Source organism: Podarcis vaucheri, assembly GCF_965113315.1.
Source record: "Podarcis vaucheri genome assembly, chromosome: 14".
Taxonomy (NCBI): domain Eukaryota; kingdom Metazoa; phylum Chordata; class Lepidosauria; order Squamata; family Lacertidae; genus Podarcis; species Podarcis vaucheri.
The window spans coordinates 41,243,038-41,265,177 of NC_138752.1; the positions used below are offsets into that span (position 1 = coordinate 41,243,038).

General features: G+C 46.3%; 2 protein-coding genes and 1 long non-coding RNA gene across 3 annotated transcripts; 1 reads left to right on the top strand and 2 right to left on the bottom strand.

Moving 5' to 3' along the window:
- Positions 1-1,026: 1,026 nt before the first annotated feature.
- Positions 1,027-5,866, top strand: LOC309519316. Its single transcript, XR_014213789.1, has 2 exons — positions 1,027-3,453; positions 3,501-5,866. It is a non-coding gene; the product is annotated as an uncharacterized lncRNA (long non-coding RNA).
- A 2,673-nt stretch (positions 5,867-8,539) lies between these two features.
- ITPRIPL2 (ITPRIP like 2) lies at positions 8,540-12,189 on the bottom strand. Its single transcript, XM_082200120.1, has one exon. It carries the CDS (start codon positions 10,981-10,983, stop codon positions 9,478-9,480), a length of 1,506 nt encoding a protein of 501 aa, XP_082056246.1. The 5' UTR covers positions 10,984-12,189; the 3' UTR covers positions 8,540-9,477.
- Positions 12,190-17,390: 5,201 nt separating this feature from the next.
- Positions 17,391-22,002, bottom strand: COQ7 (coenzyme Q7, hydroxylase). Its single transcript, XM_082200155.1, has 6 exons — positions 21,804-22,002; positions 20,447-20,646; positions 19,428-19,542; positions 19,190-19,329; positions 18,588-18,656; positions 17,391-17,551 (listed from the first exon to the last, which is right to left on the bottom strand). Exons 1-6 carry the CDS (start codon positions 21,985-21,987, stop codon positions 17,474-17,476), a joined length of 786 nt encoding a protein of 261 aa, XP_082056281.1. The 5' UTR covers positions 21,988-22,002; the 3' UTR covers positions 17,391-17,473.
- Between the last annotated feature and the right edge of the window lie 138 nt (positions 22,003-22,140).

Sequence of the window (22,140 nt, forward strand, 5' to 3'; positions counted from 1 at the left end):
CGGGGTCCGAATTTCGCTCAGGCAGCGCGTCAAAGGCCCCACGTTCGGGCGCCAAGAATTGTTAGAAGTTATTCGTGGAGACAAATAGACTGAGGACTTCAATATATAAGGATAACCCTTTTATTGTTCGCGTTTGCAAAGGCGGACTCTCCGTACCCGTGGATACGAAGAGCGCTGATCAGGCATAGACACAGTGTTTTTATTATCCCTACAGCTGCCGCCCCTCTTTAGGAGGCTTGGCTTACATTCTACCTATCAGAGTTCAACACATCTCTAATACATTGTTCAATCTACACTAGCCGTTTAACTGTTACTAAATATAGGTATACGCATTCCACCCCTGCCGTTATCTTGCAGACATGGCGTTTAGACTCATAAAAGACAAAGACTCTTTCTCCTGAGTTTGAGACACTCTCCGTACCAATCTCTCCTCTGTCTCACACTACAAATTAAAATAATATATTGGTTTTATTTGTGGCACTGTTGTTGTTGCTGTCAGTGTTTTAACGTTGCAGATCGGCATGGGCTTTCTGCCTTACTCCTTGCAGATGGATGCAAGAATGTCTTTGAGTGATTAATATGTGAGATTGGCTCCTTGACAAGAGCCATGAATTACAAGACCATCTGTCAGGCAGCGAGAGTCATCTCCAAGGAACGCCCCAGGATATTTGACGTGTTCGGCACCAGCCTAGCAAAATGTCTCTGAATCCTATAAACCCTGTTAACCCTAGTAATGGGCGCAGTAGGTGTTCCAGATGTTGTTAAACACAAATTATTGGATGGATTATAGTGTGTGTGTGTGTTTGTGTGTGTGTGTATTTCCAGAATTGGAATGAAATCAACTTTAAAAAACAAAAAAACCAAACCAAGATGCATTAGGCAGTGGCTAGACAACTATCTCAAGATAAACAGAGGAATGATTCATTTCCTTTATAACAGCTGATCTAATGCTTCATTTATTCAGGAAGTTGAATTTCTAGGTTCCACGCCAGTAAGATCCTCTACAACTGAGCAGAAGGACTCCATTGAGGGCACATAATGCCATGTGGAAAGAGGCTTGCCTATTCAAAACAGCCAAGGGGCAGACAGTAAGTAGTAATGGTAGTCTTTTATTTATGAATCCTCTTTTACAAGCATCTCAAGGGGATTGGCAAACATACCGCAGCCAAAAATAGTTTTGGGAACAGTGCGAAAACAATAATTGAAGTTAGTTTTTAAAACAATAAAGAATGGACATCCAAAGCACACCTATATGTTAGAATAGAAACTATCAGTCCAATAGAAACTCGCATGGCAATCATAGAAGCCAACTCCTAAGGGCTGAGGTCCCTTCGCCACCGCCCCAATAAAATATTTGAGGGGATCAGGCCCTCAAAGTTGATGGGCATTGCCACTCAGATGGTGGGTGTGTACCATGTCATGTGATTATGCAGGGTGGGGCTTACCTGTCCCCTCAACCATTAATTTATTCAAGTTGGCACCCCTGATAGCAATGCCCTCAGTTTATATTGCTTATTTCTGATATGGGGAAGTGGACTACAACTCCCATCATCCCTTGCCATTGGCCATGCTTGTTGGGGCTTAGGATCATAGAATTGGTTGGCCTGCCTTGAGGGAAGGCAGAAGGGAGAGAGTCCAGGCCAACTTCTGATATTGGCCTGAGAATATTTTAAAGCGTTCGTTCGTTCTAACATTTTAAATTGTAAACTGCCTTGACAGAAAGGTGGTTATATTACAGTGCATAGTTAAATAAATTATATAAAACCCCTAGTTGCTTCCCTCCTTCCCGCCCCGTCATCCAGTTGTCACTGATAAAAATAAAAAAGGCAAGCCCTTGTTGCCAAAAATGCTGTGTTGATTAGAGCTGGTGACATCCTTGTACCAGCCCGTTTATATGTTGTATTGTGCTTCCATCTGGTAACTGTTGAGGGAATGTCTTTGGCTCTAACAAAAATACCCAGTCCAATTTATTCTTGTCGAGACAATTAGTCATAACAAACAATATGCCAGTCACTCTAAGCTTTTGATAAAATAGATGCATCAAGGGGGGGGGGTAAAATTGTTTTTATATAAATATATGAGAACAAAATAAAGGTGCTTTGATTGCCATTATTACATGCATAAGGAATCCACACACACCCTTTTAATATTTGGAACTATGGGAATAAAAAGCATTTTTACGTTGACTTCAAACCCATTAACTCAATAGCTCTACTTTATCTCTGGCCACATGAATTTCCCCAAATAATCTTGGGAACTGTAGTTCAGGGTGCTGAGAGTTGCTAGCAGATCCCTATCCCAGTGGAGGCTGGTCTGTTAGGGAAAGTTGGGCACTGTACCAAGCTCAGTCTACTCTCAGCCAACTACCTGCCTCCTTTCTTACTTGGAAACGAGTCTAGGGAGCATTTGATATATTTATGCAAAAGGTGCCATGGCCCTCTGTCCAGATTCCCTTAGGTGCCTGGCAACACACCTACCTCTGACACCCAAACTTGGTTGGTGTGAAACTGTTTTGAGAAGAGAATAAGAAAAAGCAGTGAAGCACAAACTGCTGTGTGCTTCTCCTGCAGACGCGTTCTTGAAGTGATGAGACTTTCATGCCACTCCTGTTCAACAGCCCTCTCTGAGAAAACTTCCTGTTGCAGCACGTTCACCATTGTGTGCAAGTCATCTTTTGGCACGCAAAGAATCAAGCCCAGGAGGCTTCAAACAGCTGTTTATTGTTAGTGGCAAGATTCAAATACAATTAGCTTTTTATTGGAAAAAGTGAGCACATTATTATTATTATTATTATTATTATTATTATTATTATTATTATTATTAGCAACTTCATAAACAAGAAAAATTCATGACATTAAAAAACTTAATTAACATCTTAACACCACTTTTCGCTCCTCCAAATTTTAAACAATTAAATAACACTGTGCTTTTGCATCTTCCAATAAGCATCAAAACACACTTGGTCTGACAGATAACGGATAGCCATTATCATACCACAATTGTCAGTTGTGAAGTTAAGTTTTTGTTTGCATTATTTTGCAACAAGATGCAAAACCTGAAAGAGGAATGGTTTCTTCGGGGGGGGGGTACATAAAGCAAGTTCTCATTTCAACTATTTCACTACGTGAATGGGGGAGAGGTATCAGCTCCATGTCTCCCACCTTTGGAGTTGCTTACCAGAGATTATGATTTTGGGAAAAGTCACTAGAGCCAGATTGTTACTTCTACACAACTCTAGAGGTATAGGAACACTTCCGGAGTCCAGACTGAGTGAGTCTATGAATGAGAAAATTATAACCAACACCAGACATGCCTGCAAGATGTACGGTACTTATAATACTGCAAATATGAAATCAATTTTGGAAATCAGTATGCAAAAGTTACTAGTGCCTATGTTAATCATCTGTGGCACAAAGTGGACCGGGTAACTAACCTTTGTAAATGTTTACATATGTGGTCACCTGGAGGCAATCACTGCTCACCACAGGAGACTAAGGAAGTGACTGCTTTGCAAGACTATCTTATAATGAAATTCTATGTATGTTTCACTCTGATGTCCTGCCGTGTTCAGTGGGGCTTACTCCCAGGTTAAGTGTGTACAGGTAAATGCATTTGTATCCCTCGATGCTTGAGAAACAAGAGCCTGGGCTTAGATTCTAGTGCTTCCAAAATATGATGTGCAGGGTGGAGGGGTAAAAAAAGAAGAAAGAAGCCACACAGCAGTGTCCAAAACGACGTGCTTCTTTGCGTGGCTCTTCAATTTAGTCTCTCATTAGACTACGAGACTATTTGACAAACAAGCCCTCCATCCTGCAGCTTTCTCAACCCACCCATAACAGCTCCTAATGATGAATTTCTGCAGAGATGGAGAGATGACTCACACTGAACGGCTGGAGAGTAAGGCATGCAAAAACAACAGCAGGAAAATGAATGTGTGCAAGGTACACACGTACACACACACACGTTTTGGTGTGTGGTCAAGCACATCTGAAAATGATCACTCTGGTCCACCATAACAAGCATCTCCTTCGGATAATTAAATCCAAGTATTCACATTCAGGCTCCCTCCGCCTGGGCACTGGTTTCCTGGAACCCTTCTTTACTTTAGTCCAAGCTTTTTCAGCCCAGGGGCCGCATATCCTTCTGGGCGGCCTTCCAGGGGCCACATGCAAGTGATGGGTGGGGCCAGAGGCGAAAGTGGGTGGGGCAATGAAAACAAGTTTCACCTATGCGCCACAGGCCAGTTTCTATGCACACACCTCTCTATCCTTCATCCACAGAATTACAGAACCATCGGGTTGGAAGGGACCCAATGGTCATCTAGTCCAACCCCCTGAAATGCAGGAACCACAGCTTACCAAGCTAACACAACTGAGAGGCAGAATCAGAGTTGAAGGACAAATTCCAAATCACTCAAGAAGGGTGTAAAGCAAGGTTCCTTGAGGCGTGTGGCTGGGGAGCAGAGTGAGACCCAAGGCCAGACAGAGAGGCCTGGGGGGGGAGCATTTACCCCCCTAGGCCTGAGGCTCCCCACCCCACCTTAAGTGAGCATTACATCCTCATATACACCCAAGTTGGACATGATGGAGCAAAGCCATTTGCTTACACCAGCAAAACGAAACAACCGTTTCTGCCCCAACAACAAAATTCAATTATAAAGTGCCAAGAATATCATAGAATCAGAGTTGGAAGGGACCACGAAGTCATCTAGTCCAACCCCCTGCAATGCAGGATTATTATTATTGGTCTAACGTGGGGCTTGAACCCACAACCCTGAGATTAAGAGTCTCGTGTTCTACCATCGGAACTTTCCTGCCACAACACTTGTCTCAGAGCAGGAAGGCCTTCCCATTAAGAAAGTCCCAGTAAGGAGGTCCTGACCCCGGTATTAGCCAACTGAATATTGTTAATGACTTAGGAACTAATTTGCCACGTGCTCAAACCGCCCACCCCCTGGCAATGCTTTCATTTATACCTCCTTCCCAGTCCCTTCTCCAACCTCCACAAACATTTGATTTCAATTTTCCTGGCTACTGCTCCAACTACGTCTTCCAACACATTTCCTTCCCATCTCCCTTCATTTCCAAAGCCAACCGCACTTCCCTGTTAACAGCGATGGCAGCATTCTTGCTGTTGCAACCTTCCATTCTATGCAAAGGCTCATGAGACATCAGGAGTGTGGAACCTCAGAACCTCACATGTGATCCTCCAGGCCATTCCATATGACACTCCAGAACCCATGCACTCTCCCCCAGACAGCATATCTCACCAGCCCAGATATACATGCTCCTCAATGTGCATCCTTGAACTCTAATAATACCTCTTGTTTGCATAGAAGGCTTGAGAGAGGTGTGTGTGTGTAGAAACAGAGGTTGTTCGCTTGGCTGGAATGCAGCCTATTATAACAAAGCCTCATTCATCACTTTGCCCATTTTGGGCCTTTGGTTCTGCACACCATTGGCATGCGGCCCCCAGAAGGTTGCCCACAAAGGAATGTGGCCCTCCGTCTAGAAAAGGCTCCCCAAAACGCCAACAAGCCTAAGGAAACTAATTATTAGCAAATAGTGGGTGCAAGGTGTCTACACCTCCAAAATAAAATAACATGTTACATGTTAACCTGTCAAGAAAGCTGCTGAGCAACTTAGGTGTCAAAACTGGCATTACAAAGGCACGAGACACAAAGCATCGTTCTGCAACCTCACATGGGAAACAGAAAGTAAGGCGCCGTTCCATCGGGCCTCCAAAATCATAAAAGGCCCAGGTAGCCCAGTGTTTCCCAAACTTTTGTCTCCAGCTGTTTTTGGACAACTCCCACCATCCCTAGCTAGTAGGAGCTGTGGTCAGGGATGGTGGGAATTGTAGTCCATCTCAGGTGGCAGGAAACCAAACCACTGAAAGCCAACTGACTTCCGTGCTGATACCAGACCAGTCTGCCAGCTATGATTGATGACATTATTTGCTACCATGTCAATATCCCTGTACAGTGGTACCTCGGGTTACATATGCTTCAGGTTACATACGCTTCAGGTTACAGACTCCACTAACCCAGAAATAGTACCTCGGGTTAAGAACTTTGCTTCAGGATGAGAACAGAAATCGCGCTCCAGCGGCGCGGCAGCAGCAGGAGGCCCCGTTAGCTAAAGTGGTACCTCAGGTTAAGAACAGTTTCAGGTTAAGAACAGACCTCCGGAACGAATTAAGTACTTAAGCCAAGGTACCACTGTACCTATATTTATGTGGACAATGTTCTATGTGAAGCAGCTGGGGTCGGCACCTTCAGGCAGATGCCAGAGCCCTTACAGAGACCCCTTTCAGTTTTATTTCCTTTTTGTGGCTAAGCACTGCAAGCAGTTCCAAGCGGAAGGGTCTGCTCCCACCACCCACAATGGCCCCAATCCTATGCACATTCATTCGCTCAGGAGGAAATCGTACTAAGTGGGACTTGCTTCTCAAGAGCCATGCACAGGAGAGCATAGCACGAGGTCCTCAAGTCTTTGGTATGCTGTGCTTTTGTGCACTAAGGGGTTAAAAGCCAAGCTCCTGTTGATTTTAATCTGGGAAGACTTTAGCCTGGCCCAGCACCAAGAGACTCACTGGAACAGTCAACAGACAAAGTTTGTTGTGAGAAGCAACAAGAGGGTTTATACACACCTCCCAGCCACCCCTGAGCTGGATTCTTCTAAATCACACACCGGAGAGTAGCTTTCAACAAGGCAGCTGGTTAAAGCAAAATACTGATTTAGGTTTGAGAGCACCTCTTAAGGTACTGTAAGTGTTCTGGATCTGCCTTCTTAAAGGCAGTTTATTGAAAATCTGCGTACCTGTTTCTTTTACCCAATTCTTTGCTTAGTATTGCTCAGGCGTTTCAGAGAAAAAATGCTTAGCACAGCCTATACACACTGCAAGAATGAAAATAAGAGGCCTTTATGAAAATAAAGTGCTAATATTTTTGGTCTCTGAACGCATATTTGTATTTAAGTCCCCAAAATGAGACTTCCCTTCGGATTACAGCTAGATCTCTCATGCCCTCCTGGGAAAATGTCACCATTTCACGTCCCATCACCAACATCTCCCTGACCATCACCATCCAGCACGGCATCCCATCTTTGGTGTTCATGATTGACCCACATTATGTGAGACGTTAGGAAAATCGTTCAGGTCCTCAGGCCTAATGCCAAATCACATGACAGAGGACACCCAATTTTGTTTCCAGCTAGGCGGGGTGGGGGGAATGTGATCGTGGGTCGCATGAGCCGTTCAGATAAGTGCAGACTGTGAGTTCGCATACCACACCACTTCAAATAGTTTGAGCGCAGTGGCATGTAAAAATCCTCACCCACACTAGAGATAAAGGGCTCTTGTAGCTATAAGCACATTCCGAGTCAAGGCCAAGAGCGGTTCTGGATATCGTACACAACTCTGCCTTTGTCGGCTGTGTATAAACATTTGAAGCACATGAACTGCCTTCAAAAGAATTATGAGCACTTCACACGGTTACAATTCCCAGCAACGCTTAACAAACCCTTAACAGAGCCCAGAATTCTTTAAGGACACGTGCTTCCAAGATATAGTGCACACACAGCCAAATTCTTCCACAGTAATGCCTTAGAGCAGGGATAAACAACCTGTGGTTTTCTAGTTGTTCCTGGACTCCAGGAACATGCCCGTCCTCCCTGACCAATGGGCATGCTGGCTGAGGCTGATGGGAATTGTAGTTCAGTGATCTCTCGGGGGGCACAGGTTCCCCATACCTGCCTGAAAGGGAAGCTGCCCAGAGGAGCTGCTGCACGCTACTTCCATACACGGGTTCCTTCTTCAAGCATAACATATATTTCAGCTTGCTGATAGAAATGTCCAAAAGGTGAACCCACCTCACCACAACAGCTTGTAATAAGAAATGCTGGGGGAAGAAGGCTTGCAAGTGGTTATTAGGGTGAAATTCTGCACCTTGATACATCCAGAGGAAATGGACCAGACTCACTTCCCCCAAAAAATCAGAGTTACGTCAAACTTCAGTCTTATTATGAGCACAACAATTGAAGTGAATGAGAATGACAAATTTGTAGGTCTACTCATTTCAATTCCCTGAGCAGAACTCGATTGGAGACAAACCTGTGTTTACTCTCAGGGTGCAAGGCACAGTATTTCCCCAAAATTATCCCACTACTTGATTAGCGATATCAGAACTATTCTATTTAATTTGAAGCCCATAAAATAACCCAGGAGTAGTGCGGACCTGTGTATTTAAGGGGAATTTTTGCACTTGTTTTTGATGTCGTTTCTTAAAACAGCACAGTGACATGTTGTCACTGTGGACCACTTGCTCCCAAATGCACCGGCGTGCATTAAGATATCAGAGGTGAGCACAATCAGGAGACCATGTGCCCTGTTATGCTCTGCATCTGGTATGTGGTGCATTCGAAAGACAGCAAAAACCATGTGAAAAACATGAGAGTAGGACAGACCCATTGCGATGGCTTAACCACATTCCAAAGGAAAGTACCTATGAGCCAAACTACACATTACATCAAATGCATAATTACAGTAAACATGTGTTTTATATATTTAAAAATAGCAACTGGAGAGGATCAGGATTGTAAGGGGGAGGGACTTCATAAGTTCTGACAAAACTCTCTTCCCCAAAAGTTGTTACTGAATATGGAACAGAGGCTGCTGTTGATGTCAATAACAGATTCCTGTTCATACATAAGAAGAGCCCTGATGATTGATCTACTTCAGCATCCTGCTTTCACTGTGGCCAACAAGAATGCCCATGGGAAACCTATAAGCAGTCTCTGATCCCAACTGGGCTCTTCTCACCTGTGATTCCAAGAAACCGTCATTCAAAGGTGTGAAGAGGTTTTACAGATATGTTAAGCGTGATCATGCATTTAAGGCAACACAGGTGTAGGGGACTTCTGGTCCTCTGGTTGTTGCTGAACTACAACCCCCATCAGCTTCAGCAAGCATGGCCAATAGGCCAGGGATAATGGGAGTTGTGGTTCAGCAAGACATGGAGGCTCTGGTTGAGGATAGTTACAAGTCTGAAAACAAGCCCTAACACCAGGAGAAGAGAATAACGGGAGACAGGATAATGGTCTTCAAATATCTGAAGGGCTCTCACTAAGAAGACACAGAAAACTTGTTCTCTGAAGCTTCAGAAGGCACAGCTAGAACCTAAAGGATGGAAATGGCAGATTTCAGCTAAGCTTTAGGACATCCTAATGGTAAGAGCCTCTAGGCCATTAGGGAGATAGTGGGTCTCTTCTTTGCTGGTGTTTAAGCAGAGGGCTGGTGGTGATCTCTCTGTAGATGCTTATTCTCACACTTCAAATCCTGCTTTGAGCAGGGGTTGGACTAGAGGACCTCTACAACCCCTTCCAACTCTGCAATTAATATTATGAAGGCCACAGATTGAGGAAAGGCACGCACAGCCCAAATGGTGCTCCCTTAAACTGAGAGTCCTCTGCTCTGTTCTCAGGCAGGATGTTTTCTCCTGTATCTGTGGCCACTGTACATCCTGATCATCTTGGGCGCCTGCTTCCAAGTGTTTAAGAGCTGGCCGGCCACCTTGTCCAAGGTTGGGCCATCAAAGTCGGCCAGCAGGTTGACCGGAGCGGCTTCCTTGAGGATTTTGGGCAGGCTCAGGGCTTCGGGGAGCTTGGGGTTCCCCAAGAAGAGGTGCAACAGCTCACGCCTCTGCAGGCTTTCCACGAGGAACAGGAAGAGGTTCTCCAGCCTCTCCACCAGGAAGTGGTCCTCCCAAGCTTGCAAAGGACCCCGCAGGAGGAGCCACAAAAGTGCCGTCTTGAGGACGTAGGAGGAAAGGATACGGTTCCACTGAGAGCCCAGAGGCTGCTCCAGAGAGCGCCCCCCCAGGTCCCTCAGCCCCTTGAGGATCTGCAGGCACTTGAGGTGGCAGGAGTCAGCAGGAGCTTGCTCCTTGAAGAAGCCCAGCAGCTTCTGCTCCGGTTTGGAGACGTTGAGCGTCCAGAAGGCTCCCAGCTTCCCGGGAGCCGGCGGCTGGGCCGACGGCAAAGGGGTGAGGTAGAGCGCCTCGCCGAACGGGATGGCCGGGGTGAGGCGCACGGCCATGGAAAGGTGGCAACAGACGTAGTCGGAGCGAGGCGCGATATGCAAGGTGAGCGGGCGCCCGGGCCCGACGGCCAAGCTGACCCGGCAGCGCTCCTGGAGGCGGGAGCGCACGGCCCCCAGGCACCGCTGCACGTGGCCCTGGAACCAGCGCAGCACCAGCGCCGACGACAGGTGGCGCCCGCCGCCCTGCGCCGACGGCAGTTCCACGCACAGCGCCTCGCTCAGGGCCCCCGCCGCGCGCGGAGAGGGGCCGCTGCCCGCCTCGTCGTGCGCGCAACCGGCCGCCACTTGCAGGGCGCACACGAAGGCTCCGAGCAGGCCCGCCTCGGTCCCCCGACGGGGCTGCACCCGCAGCTCCAGGCGGGGCGGCAACCGCAGAGGCACCAGCACGTCGAAGCAGTCCGGGCTGCGCACTTTGTGCTGCTCGTAGGCGCTGCCCACTTGCACGAAGTCCCCGCGCGACGCCAGCCGGTCCGGGGCCTTGCCGGCGCGCACCAGCTCGCCCACCACCAGGCTGACGTGCGCCTTGCTGTGGCCCAGCACGTGGGGCGAGAGCCGCAACTGCTGCTCGTAAAACTCCTCCAGCAAGGCGCGCCGGCGCTGCTGCCGCCGCCGTCGAAGTTCGCTCCAGGCACCCTCGGGGCTCTCCGCCAGGCCGGCGGGTCTCTGGGCGCGGCCGGGCAGCCGGGCGCGATAGCGCAGCGCCAAGCAGGCCAGGAGGAGCAAGAGGAGCAGCAAGGCTTTCAGCAGCGGGGCGCCCAAGCCGGAGCCCTCGAGGGCCGCGCCGGCTTGGCTGCTGCTCAGCGCTTGCAAGACGTACAGGATCGCGGTGCAGCCGCACGTCACCAGCGGCCAGAAGACGCGCAAGTTGAGTCGGTAGGCGGTCATGGCGCCTCGTTGCGCGCCGGGAAAGCTCAGTCGGGAAGCCTGCGGCGCAAAGGGTGCCTCTGAGCGCGCACAGAGGGCATGGCACTCAAGCGGTGCTGGTAGTCAAGAGAGCGCCACGGTTCTCTGTTTTTAAGTGAAATCTCTTCAGGCCATTGTAGCGGATCGGGAGCAGGTCATTCGTTACCCAGCGATCCTTTCCCGTCCACCGGGACGCGCAATGCAGGGCCCCGGGCGCAGCAGTCGATACCCCCGCCTCCTTCCTCCCGGCAACAGCCGACAACACTTGGGCGGCCTCTTCCTCCTCCCCCGGCGCGGTAGATCTCCGATCTGCTGGTGCGCTGGGATCCAGCCGCCTCTGAAATGGGGCTGAGAAATACTTTGGAAGCTGAGCTTCCCCGTTCCTGGAATCAGATCTCGGGTTCCCCGCGTTTCCCTCTCTCTCTCGACCTCTCCAAACTCCCTTGGCTGAAACTTTCTGCCTGGAGGACGGCTTTCCTTTGCGGTTTCCTGTCTCGTTGCCGCCGCCTCCTCCTCCTCTCCAGTTTTTACTGTCCCGGGACTATGCGGGGGGGAGCGCGCGCCAAAGTGGCCTCCTCCTCCAAAGCCTCTTCCCCTCTCCAGCCCTTCCCGCAGACCGTTACTTAAGGGGGGAGGAATGGGGCTTTTGAAGCTTCCTCTTCCGAGTGGGAAAGAGGAACTTTTTCGCGTCACTTATTCTATGAGCTCAGGGAGGAAATAACACAAAGACTGGGATGGTGGGTGGATGTGAAATCAGAGCTGGTAGTCCAAGAGTGGGAGGGGGAACCCCTGGCTCGCCAGATGTTGCTGAACTACAGCTCCCATCAACCCTGGCCTTTGAGCATATTTGCCAGGGATGATGGGAGCCGGAGTCCAGTCACATCTGGTTCACACATTCTTGTTTTAGACTCTGGACTTAACAGCCTGGCAGCTTCCATCTTCCGATGGTAATTAGTATTACTCCAAAATGTGGTAAGTATGTGGGGTGGTGGTGTTTTTAGGGGCGCATGCTGCTCATTGTACTGAATGGGGGCCGGGACTTATGCACCAAAGTCCAGCCACGAGTCCATTGGCTGAATGCTTTTTGCTCTCCTGATGGCTCAGAGGCTTCATCCATTCAGAAGAGATAATAGAATAAGTTCCTAAGATTGACGGCTATTTAAAAGAGGGAAGGAAGGAAAACTATTTACTTAAATAAAATAACATTGGTTTAAATCTGCAGGTAGTTAATTACATTTTAACAATAACCTTTTATATGGATTTATCTGTATTTTAATTTTTGCAAACCACCTGTTTCTGGGGAAAAGGTGGGATGGATAAACAAACAATGTCTTATAAAGGTTGTCCACCATCCCCAATCTCTGCTGACTGGTAGCAGAATTCCAGGGGGTTCCAGGAACTCACCCAGGGTTGTGTTTCCATTGAGAGATCAAGGCACAGCAGAGAAATATGGTTTATGTGCACATATTTATAGTTAAAGCCTTCAATGGAGGGAGTTCAGAGCATTACATCTCAAGAGGGGCTTATTCCTCCAGCAGGGCAGCACTGGATTTCCAAGGCCCCCTTGAATGCCATCTCTATGTGCATCTGCATGGAGTTATTCGTACTTCCTCCTCCTTGTTCCCAGAACACCAAGCTGCCATAAAATCCTCTGTGTAAAAGGACAACTTTTTTCCTGAGCGGCACCACACACACACACCCTTGCCCTGGCAATCTCATAGAATCATAGAGTTGGAAGAGACCACAAGGGCCATCGAGTCCAACCCCCTGCCAAGCAGGAAACACCATCAGAGCACTCCTGACATATGGTTGTCAAGCCTCTGCTTAAAGACCTCCAAAGGAGGAGACTCCACCACACTCCTTGGCAGCAAATTCCACTGTCGAACAGCTCTTACTGTCAGGAAGTTCTTCCTAATGTTTAGGTGGAATCTTCTTTCTTGTAGTTTGGATCCATTGCTCCGTGTCCGCTTCTCCGGAGCAGCAGAAAACAACCTTTCTCCCTCCTCTATGTGACATCCTTTTATATATTTGAACATGGCTATCATATCACCCCTTAACCTCCTCTTCTCCAGGCTAAACATGCCCAGCTCCCTTAGCCGTTCCTCATAAGGCATCGTTTCCAGGCCTTTGACCATTTTGGTTGCCCTCCTCTGGACACGTTCCAGTTTGTCAGTGTCCTTCTTGAATTGTGGTGCCCAGAACTGGACACAGTACTCCAGGTGTGGTCTGACCAGAGCAGAATACAGTGGCACTATTACTTCCCTTGATCTAGATGCTATACTCCTATTGATGCAGCCCAGAATTGCATTGGCTTTTTTGGCTGCCGCGTCACACTGTTGGCTCATGTCAAGTTTGTGGTCAACCAAGACTCCTAGATCCTTTTCACATGTACTGCTCTCAAGCCAGGTGTCACCCATCTTGTATTTGTGCCTCTCATTTTTTTTGCCCAAGTGCAATACTTTACATTTCTCCCTGTTAAAATTCATCTTGTTTGTTTTGGTCCAGTTCTCTAATCTGTCAAGGTCGTTTTGAAGTGTGATCCTGTCCTCTGGGGTGTTAGCCTTCTTGGGAGGGAGACTATAGGGAGTTTTGTCTAGTAGATGGCTTTTGCAATGGGTTAATGGCAGGGCCATTATCCCCCTCTGCCCCTCTGTTTGGAAGGAAAAGAAGTTCAGCATGTCCTCTCACCTTATCAAAGCTCTGGTTCAAACCCCAGCAACCCAAGAATCGAGAGGGGGAACCTGGCACCCAAAGCTCTGGGGGAATCCCTGTTCCGCACTGACCTATAACACTCGTGTGCATCAGTCAGGGTTTTTAAAGCAGATTTTCAACTGCCAAATTCATCATCAGACACCCACCAGTAATTTTTTTTAAAAAGCCAAACGTAAAACAAAGTGGTTTTTTTTTTTTGTTTTTTTGCTTCTATGTTACATGATCATCCTGTATCAATGGTCCTTACTTCTTAGGAATCAGTAGTTTTTACCTATTATACAATGATTATTCATTTATGAATCTGCCTTAGTTCAGTAATCAGCAAGCACAAAAAGGGGGAGCAATTTAGGAATATTTACAAGGACAAGACAAAGCATTACCTGCCCAAAGTAGAGCAAAAGGAGATTCCAGTCAAGGTGAAGGCAGTGACTTTTATGCAAAGCAATACTGTATGTCAGCTGAAGAGATTATCTATTGCACCAAAGCGTTGCTAAAGTGTGTCTGCAAAGAAGGCACCCTCAGGATCCAGAGGGCAAGGTTGGAAGTAAGAGAAATGTGTTTTCTCACTGAAATGTGACAGAACAGGAACGTCCAAAGGAAAGAGATGTCAAAGGAAGGAATCAGACCTGTAATAGATCTTGCAGCCCTGACAAGAAAACTGACAAGGTTCAGAGCGTACTCGCAGTCACACTGACAGGCATACAAGAATTAAATTCTTCCCAGTGCAAAGAGCGCAAGACGTCAGCTTTGATGAATGTGAAGATATAAAAGTGAGCTGTTAGCAACAATAGGTTCAATTCTGGCCATGCTTCCTGGGGCTGATGGGAGTTGTAGTTCAGCAACATCCGGAGGGCCGAAAGTTCCCAACATCTGGAGTGGAGAGAAGTAAATTCAGCTGGAAAGTGTTCAGGAGGGGACGTTTTGTTGTCATAAGTGGAAACATCAGGAAACTGGCATTCTGAACATGGGATGGTCTTGACAATCTTCATTGGCATGCCGAAGGAACCCTCAGAAGCAGATGCCGCTACAATAATGAACTGAGGTGTGGCCAAGAGTTTAATTTGTGTTGGACAATCCCACAATACAATAATGACTCTAGATGGACAAGTGTTTTTTGAGTTAAATAAGCAGGTGAGCAACAGTAGGAATAACACTAGTTCTATATCTCATCACACATACGGTCATCCTCAATGCATTAAAAGGTTACCTTTACTACCTAGGGATTTGGTGGGGAGGATTCATTTAAATTTTAACGAAAGTTGTACATATACATAAATTTTCACATATATCAACAAAAACTATATACAAAAATGCACTACATGAGGGGAAATTGGTTTGCAGAAATGTGTGTATTAGGCAACACTTCATACAAAAAAATGTTGGGAGAAATCCACACTGAAATACAACTTTCATGCAGGTTTTTTGGATTTTTTAATGCGTGTTGCTGCCGAAATGTACTGAACTGAATTTAAGACTGGGAAAATGAGAAACTGAAATTGATAGATCCGTTCCCTTTGTGTAGGGTGCCTGCCTCATACTGTCTTCATTAGACTGGGAGCCGATGGGGTGAGCAGCCTCTGCACCCACTGCAGATGGGTGGCTTATGGGAACGCCAGCCGGGAGATGAACACCTGAATAGAGGCAGTGCAGTAACTGCACCCCAAAACTGCCCATTCCTTGCCGTTTGTAAGCTGACACCCTGCAGGAAAGGCACTTGACTCAATGCCTTGTTCCTGACAGCTCCCAGAACAGAGGAGGGATAAGAACAGCGCACAAACTTCTGCCAAACACATGACTTGTCTGTGAAGAGTCTAGCAGAGAATTCCAAGAAATCTGGGACACTGTCAGAGGGTAGGAGTGCTAACGGTGAAGAGGAAAGCGGGGCGGGGAGATCACGTAGGATGATCTCTGCATCAAAGCACCAGCCTCACAGGCGCCTTTCCGGAGCCCAGATGAAAATCTCTCAAAATACATCCAAGTGGGAACAAGGCGAAAGACCATTGGAAAGGCCTAAAACCAAGAGCCAAATGGATGGCATGTTGGTAATATTTAGCCCAGCAGGCATTGTGTGATCTAGGCATAGGCAAACTCTGGCCCGCCAGATGTTTGGGACTATAATTGCCATCATCCTTAGCTAACAGAACCAGTGGTCGGGGATGATGGGAATTGTAGTCCCAAACATCTGGAGGGCCGGAGTTTGCCTATGCCTGGTGTGATCTCCCCACCATATTACGTTAATCAATTGCCACTTATGGCAGGGAGAAGCAAAATGAAAACGGAAGCCATGTGTTAATAAGGAGGACTGGGATGTAGTGGCAAATAAAGTCAGAGTCACGCCATACATTTAAAGCATACTTGTAGTATTGTGAGTCATGGTTTTCCCCAAAGACTGCTAGGAATGGAGCAACTAGTTAGAGGTCTTCTAACAATTCTCAGCATGCTTAAACTACAGTTCCCATAATTCTTTTTTGGGGGGAGGGGTTGGAATCCATGATTCCTAAAGTAGTAAGAGTGCTTTAACTGTACAGTGTGGGTGGGACCTAACTCCAAAATAGAAAAAGCATTAATTTTTTTGCTTGCGCATCCCTCATCATATCAGAGGCCATTGGGCGGGTGTACTCGACACATGTCCAGCATGGCTTTCTTTGCAGTCACTTGACCTTTCCCAAAGCAGGGGCCTTGCACAAACAAAGCTGCTTGCGGTCACTTTAAACTCCTGGTAAATATATTTAAATGACATTTTCATCCCTACTTGGAATGAAGACACACACATCCCACAACTGCAACATAATTTGCACCTCAATCCTAAACCTGATTCCTCAGCGCTGGTTTCAGTGAGACTTAATTTCAATCAAATGTAGCCAACATGAATAGTTGACATCATAGTAGGAAGCAATGCTTGTTTTATTTCCCTCCAACTATTGCAGGGGTGAGGAGCCTCAAGCACATGGGCTATTGGCCCTCCTCAAACCACACCCATCCATCAACTGACATCACCGGTGACATCAGCTGATGGGCAGGCCAACCCAATTTAATCCTCCATTGGCTGCACTGTCTGTTTATATAGCCTGGGAAGCAGCATTCAATTTCTGCTCATTCATCAGCTGATTAAAGACTGGAATGAGATTGGTACACGACTGGAGATGTAAGGGGGATGGGGGAAACTCACAAAGTTCTGAAAGCTGCTTCCATCTTCCCTTTTAAGAACCTAGGAACTTAAAAGGAAAGAGGGAGGAGGCTTGCAAAAGCCTCTGCAAGTCTCCACACTTTAAGTCCCTGATCTTAAGTAGTGGGGAGCGGGCTGGATCTGCAAAAGCTTTTGGAAGCCTTCTCCTGCTTCCCTTTTACAACCAGAGGGAAAAGGGATTTTGACAAGTCGAATCTGATCGTGATAAGGATCTGGATCGCTACAATGGTACGTGTATTCTATACTACCACATATATGCTGTGAATGTTTACACCTTCTTTTCACTTACATTTAAAATGCAGTTACCTATCTTATGTGTAGATATAATTATTATTCTTACCAAGTGAAAGATCAAACTATAATTATTTACTCAAGGTATCATGCCATCCCATCAACCCTAGGGTTTGTTTGTTTGTTTTTTGGTGCTGCTATAAGCACTAGAAGATAGCTTGTATGAATAGAACAGGAAGAAAAAAGATGCACCACTGTGTGATTTTACTTTTATATTATTTGAATGATGCTATAATAATCCATTTATTCAAAACTGTTATTATACTATTGCACAAAACTTCTCTATATTCTTTCTGATAAAAAAATTGCAGCTTTACATCCCATTTGTATAGCATTCTTCAAAATGGAATACGCTGGAGCCTATAGAAGAGAGAGAGAGGGGGGACATTTAATACACTTTGCAGCTTAGTTTGAATAATTCAGTCTTGTGCCACCGTAGAAACTCCAAAACTGTCATCCAAGAGACCATATACTAAGTACCGTATTTTTCTGTGTATTGGACGAGGTTTTTGACTCAAAAATTACGTCAAAAAACTGGGATCGTCCAATACACGGATAGTGGCTTGGGGGGGGGAGAGAAGCAGGGCGCGCCAGCCATTTGGTTGACAGGAGTACGGCTTCCCCCAATGGCGCTTGATCTGGGGGGGGGGGTCCTGCCCACAGCTGGGTGGGGGGAGGAGAAACTGCACGCCACCAGCCAGCTCGTTGGCAGGAGCACAACTTCCCCCGATGCCACTGCGGGCAGGAAACGATCTAGGGAATGCTTCCTACCCGCAGCTGCCTGCAGGGAGAGGCTCCACAACTTTGGGCCATCTCCCCTCAGTTTCTTAAAATTGAGTCCCCCCAAAATAAGGGGGGTCCTTATACATGGGGGCGTCCTATAGACAGAAAAATACAGTAGTTATGAAACCGCCTTATACAGAGTTAAACCATTGGTCCATTGGTCCACTAGCCAGACCTAGTTTCCGTATTTGACATCACTGCGCTGAAATCATTAATAGATTCAGATCCAGGTTTGCAAACCGAAACCCAATCAAAGTGCCCTCTGGGAAACTCCCTGCAGTCTTGGGGGCTTCACTGGGGAGAGGCAAGACCTGTCCTCCATTTAAAAGTTAACATTGGCCTCAACATAAGCATAATTCAATGGCATTCTGGGGAATTTAAATGGTGGCCTTTCTGTTAAAATTTCTGAGAGTAACCTGGAGCGATGCTACCTTGGGGGGGTAATTAAAACATTGGGTGGCTCACAGCCCCAGTTATTTATCCATGTGTGGACTCAGGGCTGCCATCTGTTGTGAGCCATGCCGGGGTGATGAGGAACCATCCACTAAGATGGATTCCAGGTGCTAAAACCAGCCATGATGGATAGCCTGGGGAGTTAACGATTGGCACCTACCAGTTCGGCGTCATGATCAAGTCCGATGTCGTGATGCTCCATCTCATCATCCCTGAATTTCTTTATTACCTTGTTTAAAAACAAAAACATACCAGATGAATAGCTGACTGTCTTACATGCAAGTCAACAGAGATGCCAGAACACCCAGGGTTGTAGCCCGTATGCCCAACTCAAGAGTAGACCCACTGAAGCTAATGAACATAAGTAAGGCCCCATCTGAACTACACATTTAAAACAGCACCATACCACTTTAAAAGGTCATGGCTTCCCCCAAAGAATCTGGGAACTGTAGTTTGCTGATTGTGCCATGAGTTGTTAGGAGACTGCTCTTCCCCTCACAGAGCTACAATTCCCAGAGTTCCCTGGGAAAGAGGGATTGACTGTCAAACCACTCAAGGAACTGTAACTTTGTGAAGGAAATGGGAATCTCCTAACAGCTCTCAGCACCAGGGCTTTTTTTTCAGCTGGAACTCACCGGATTTTGTGACCCTCCCGTCACCCTTCAAAAGTTAGCCCAAATGTTTGTTTAAAAAATGCCTATTTTACACTTGAGCCCCTGGAGCTTTAACTGTAAAACTAGCCAACCATGGATTAAAACACACCTCTAATAATTCTTTGTATTTTTCTGGATCCTCTTCCACAAGTGTCCTGATCTGGTTGTTATAATGGTGAGATATGCTCTCCTCTACAGCCACAGTGCAAGCCATTGCACCTTCTTTTCCAAGCAAGGCAGTTCCAGCACCTGTTGCAGAGTCATTGAAATAAAACGCGTGCCCCATATATGTATTTGAATTAAAAATGAAGAAGAAAACGTGAAAGAGGGAAAAGGCTTAGCCTCACCTAACATAAATCCCGCAATGTTCCAGAAAGGCAACAGAATGGTTGGCCGGACTCTGTACAAGATCATTAACTCATTGAACTTTTTCAAATGGTCCTTTTCCTGATCCCACATTTTCTGCATTAAAAAAATGGCATTCAGCAAGACATCTGCAGTAACATGGAAGGAAAATCTTCCCCAGTATCATCCTTCAGGATACATTATAGATTTAAGAGCGCTGCTGTCATTTTCAACACTATTTCATTATTGTTGCATTCTGATGCAACTTCTCCAAAACACTGGTACCTTGGTTGTCGAACGGCTTGGCTCCTGAACAAATTGGCTCCCGAATGCCGCAAATCTGGAAGCAAGTGTTCCAGTTTGTGAAGGTTTTTTGGAAGCCAAGCATCCAACACGGCTTCCGCTTGAGTGCAGGAAGCTCCTGCAGCCAATCGGAAGCCACGCCTTGGTTTTCGAACGGTTCCAGGAGTCGAATGGACTCCTAGAATGGATTAAGTCTGACAACCAAGGTACCACTGTACTCTAAACCATGGTTTGGAGGACTGAGAATAAAGCCCATGACCATAAGCATCCTCCTTTCCTCACATGCCTGCCTCACAACCAAACCACTGTTTGCAGTTATGTCTGAATTGGCAAACAATGGGTTGAGGAACCCTCCATATCAGGATCAAAACAGATAGGAAAAACAGTTTGAAACAACTTAAAATTACAAAAATTTAGTGGGTCTTAAAAATATGCATCGTATCAAAAGTCAAGAGTGAGCAGGTGTGTTACTAAATACTATAGATTCTAAGTGGTGTGCAATCAGGTACAGCATAAATTGTTGTATTCATACTATCTGGTGGCCTTCATTTTACATTTTTTCATATTGTATTTTAATATTAATGTTCTGTTTTAATTACTGTAACCCACCCTGGGACCTTAGGGTGAAGAACAGCGGGTAATAAATTGTATAAATTATTAATTAAAGCACAAGAAGCATTGGAGAAAAAAAATACAGGTATAGGTTAGAAATAGTCACCCTTATAACTGGTCCTACTGAAGTTCTCCCTAGCACTGCCATTTGTCCTGCATAAATGCGGTTCGCCCCATATTCCCCAGCATGATCCACTCTGATTATACGGTCAACAACTGGCTTATTGATGTTTTCATAAGTCGTTCCAGTACTACAGCATCTGTAAGGTGAGTGCAAGGATGGCAAATGCCATCTTCTTCTTCCACCTGTAAAAACACACATTTTATTTATCAGAAAAAAAGAACAAGAATCCTGTCACTATTCACTAACAATGGGGAGGGAGGAGGGCAGCCAGGAAGTTTTCACTAATTAGTAATAAGTACAGCTGTGATGTTAGTCTTTCGATTAAATCAACTAAAAAGGACATAAAATCACTTTAAATTGGAAGGGGTTTTCCAGGGAATTAAATTATGACTTATTATAAAAACTGCAGGTGGAAAAGGTGTTCTTAAAAGAAGCATTTCCCTCTGAGCAGCAAAAGAGAAACACCCTCAAGGCTGGTGCCTGTTGCAATGTTTCGCACATAATTTTTTAAAAACGGAGTTGATTTTAAGAATGTAGTTCCTTCTATGAATTTATAGAAAAAGCATTAACTAACACTCCTTCAATTAATGAAGGAAGACTTCTTTATCGGGATGACAGCCTTCATAATAACAACAGCTTTGGATCTTCGGGAGACTCGTCTTTGTACATCCCTTCACTGGGAGAATAGTCCACTTGGTCCTTCTTGTTGCTTAATAAATTATTAGCATTCTTATTATTTGTAAAAAAATAATAATAATCTGAAACTATAATATTTAGTATTACTAATAATGAGATCTAAGTATATCCAGTGCTTTTTTTTTCTTTTTAAAAAATGTTTAGGGGTACTCTCATTTTGATTCCAGAAAATCACCATTTTATAGTTCAAATCGGGAAAAATTCATACAGTAAATGGACCAAAGTACAAAGATCCACAAAATGTTTAGGTGTATTCGCCCCCCCATCCCAGAAAAAAGCAGTGAGTATATCATTATTAACAATACTGTTTTACTAAGTTAAAATACGAGAGCTATAACGCGTTAAATATTATTGTTGCAGCATACTATTCTTTTAGCTGCTGCAGAGACCTGACTGCATCCTGAAGGAGTAAGATCTAAATCATGCAGCTATGGCCGAGCGTGCCTCTGAGCGTACACAGAGCGCCTTCCCCTCGCCGCCACCCATTGCGACGAACGAGGGTGTGTCAAGGGGACTGAAAAGGGCAGGGCGGATGGGGGGGGGGAGGACGTTTAGAGGGCGGCAAGGAGCACCGCGGAGGAATGAAGGAGAACATCCCGGGAGAGGGGCGGCTACGTCAAGGGCGCCCTCCCTCCCGCCCTACCTTCCCTGCAAAGGGACCGCCAGCACTCAGCTCGCAGCAGCTGCAGCCCCGCCGCCATCCTCCCGCCCACGGGTGCCTGGCGCGGACTGATGACGTCGCAGCCATCGGCCTGCCCAACCGCGCCCACTCTAGGAACGAAAGACAGGCCAAAGTCGCCTCCGCGTTCCCAGCCCTTATACAACATTGCTTTGTCCCAATAGATAATGATGTAGAGTTACAGAAAGTTGCAGCTTTCCGGGTTCCTTTCTAACTTTTATTCTGCCTGCCGCCGAGCGGAAAGAGAAACTGACAGCCCATTACAGACATTTCGCTTTATTCACTCCTGTTCCTACCCACG

Coding starts and splice junctions, on each gene's coding strand:
- ITPRIPL2 (XM_082200120.1), bottom strand. CDS start 10,983: ATGACCGCCTACCGACTCAACTTGCGCGTCTTCTGGCCGCTGGTGACG.
- COQ7 (XM_082200155.1), bottom strand. CDS start 21,987: ATGTTGTATAAGGGCTGGGAACGCGGAGGCGACTTTGGCCTGTCTTTC. Junction 19,543..20,446: donor CAGTAGGACCAGTTATAAGG/GTGACTATTTCT, acceptor TTTTTAATGCAG/AAAATGTGGGATCAGGAAAA. Junction 19,330..19,427: donor CATTGCGGGATTTATGTTAG/GTGAGGCTAAGC, acceptor ACTCTGCAACAG/GTGCTGGAACTGCCTTGCTT.